Here is a 2051-nt window from a genome sequence, read left to right as displayed (position 1 = left end):
ATTCCTGCCCACATCTCCAGGTCCAGATCCTCACTTCCCGGTGCATGGCTGGCACGGAGAACTCCTTCAAAGCCTTGAATTTCAGATGCGGACACCAAAACACGCTGGCTCCACACAAACTGAGTGCTCCAGCCTGAATTCGCAAGCAGCGAGCAGGTAAAACTGCCTGACTGTAAGGGATTCTTTAGTCTCTGTGACACGGCATTTTGATTGGGAGCAGGAAATTCGCTCTCACGCAAGAGGTCACCTCTGCCTCCTCAGCTTCTGACACAAAAGAAACCAAGCGTTAGCAGCGCTCCTTTTCCTGCAGGTATTTCTAGTTCAACCGAGTCAGGAAGAGAGAGACCCCAACACCATTTCCCCATCCGGCCCGAGGGACAGAAGAATGCCAGGTCTGTGCAGCAGCAAGAAGCAGCGTTCACTGTGTGGTCTGTAAGTAGGAAGAGGTTGTTCTTCAGCTTTTTTCCTCAATGGCAAGGTCTTATTGTGCGGTTACGTTGTGGGAATTTAAACGTACTTAGCACAGGATATCCGAGTGCAGATGTTTCCTTCTTGAAAGCTGCAGTACCTCCCATTTTCAGGGACCATTAAAAATAAAGTCGGCACCGAGGTGCGGAGCACCTGAAGCACCTGCAGCCCTTAATCCAGAGTTGTCCAAATGCTGATCTCGCTCCTCATGCCTACACAAGAGCATCGGGGCCTTCATTTTAAGAGGCACTTACACTTCCAGCTTAGCATTTAGGTTTTCACTATAAATTCAGTCTCCTCCTCACTCATTGCTTTGTGAAAAATGCCAACAGGGATCATTTCTACACCTACCACTCTTCCACGTGCATTTAGCTTGAGAAACCTACAATTATAATACTTTTAATCTGTCGTGCTGTGAAGGGCCACAATAAAGCGCTGAAGTTTGGGGCCTGCAGGAAGCTTTATTCACAGCACTTTTCTCTCTTTTAATGTTACGGTTGAGATCCCAAACGCACTTACATTTGTGGAAGAACGCCTAACAAATGTTAACCTCCACACTCAATTTGAGTTGCTCACGTTCCTACAGCGCTGACATCGGTTTCTGCAGCTCACCTGACTTCACGTTCACTATTATTACGTGAAACACACATTCAAATCTTGCTTTTTTCTGCAGGTTAACGACACCGCTGGCGCTAACGCGTGGCAGGGAACGCTGATACTCCTTGAACACGCTCCGACACAAGCGGCCATGAAGCACAGACAATCACAGCGCTGTTTAAGCTCCCCAGAATGGCTGCTTCCAGTCATGAAAAACGCAGTTTGCAGAAGAAAAATCAATCGCAATTGCACGGAAATTCCTGTTTAGAAGCCAAAGTGACGGACAGGTAGAGAAGAAGGGGTGAAGGAAGTTTTCGTTTACCTACATCAATATCAGCCACAACCGTTGTCTAAAAAACAAGGTGCATGCAAAATAAGACTCAGAAGATGCATAATCCTAACCCTTAGTCACCTAAAAAATGAACCAAAACCTGGTACTTTGTTGTAAAGATGGATTCCACCACAACCGCCAGCTGTGGTACAGACACGAGGATCCGTAACTGAGCTCCCTTCCAAAGCGGAATAAATAATAAAAACGTTTCAAACTCAAGAAACTAAAAATCCTAACAGATTTAGGAGATGTCAACAGTTCTAATGCCAATGAGTGTCCACGCCTGCAAGAAAATGAAGCGTATTTAGCATGACAGGGGATAGGAAAACCCCACATCCTACTGCTAGGAAATATGAGGAAGAGACAAAGGCTCCAGGAATTCATTTTTTCCACACATTCTCACACTGTCAGGGCTGAGCAGTGAAAGCGAAAAAGCAAACCGGCCCCTGCACCGCGGGATCAGGGAGTCCAAGCCCGGCCCAGCTGAGGGCCGGACGGAAAGCCTGCCTCAGAGCCACAAGCACGGTGCCATGCAGCCCTGCAATTACCCTCGGCTTAATCACAGAGGACAAACCCGGCCGAAGAAAGCAGAGCCTGCCCCGGCCAGGGCCGGCCCCGGGGCAGAGGCTCGGTCGTTGGCCCGTCAGGCACCACC

The 2051-nt window shown here is 48.5% G+C and overlaps 1 protein-coding gene across 1 annotated transcript in view; it reads right to left on the bottom strand.

Annotated features, from left to right (window-relative positions):
- LOC104541067 (mortality factor 4-like protein 1) overlaps positions 1 to 365 on the bottom strand; it is a 15419-nt gene extending 15054 nt beyond the window's left edge. The window contains exon 1 of the mRNA XM_010185031.1: positions 281 to 365. Within this exon, the coding sequence (XP_010183333.1) occupies positions 281 to 365 (85 nt within the window). The remainder of the gene's footprint in view (positions 1 to 280) is intronic.
- Between the last annotated feature and the right edge of the window lie 1686 nt (positions 366 to 2051).

Source organism: Mesitornis unicolor, unplaced genomic scaffold (assembly GCF_000695765.1).
Source record: "Mesitornis unicolor isolate BGI_N332 unplaced genomic scaffold, ASM69576v1 scaffold6975, whole genome shotgun sequence".
NCBI lineage: Eukaryota > Metazoa > Chordata > Aves > Mesitornithiformes > Mesitornithidae > Mesitornis > Mesitornis unicolor.
Note: the sequence above shows the minus strand (reverse complement) of the source record. Positions and strands in the feature narration are given on the sequence as shown.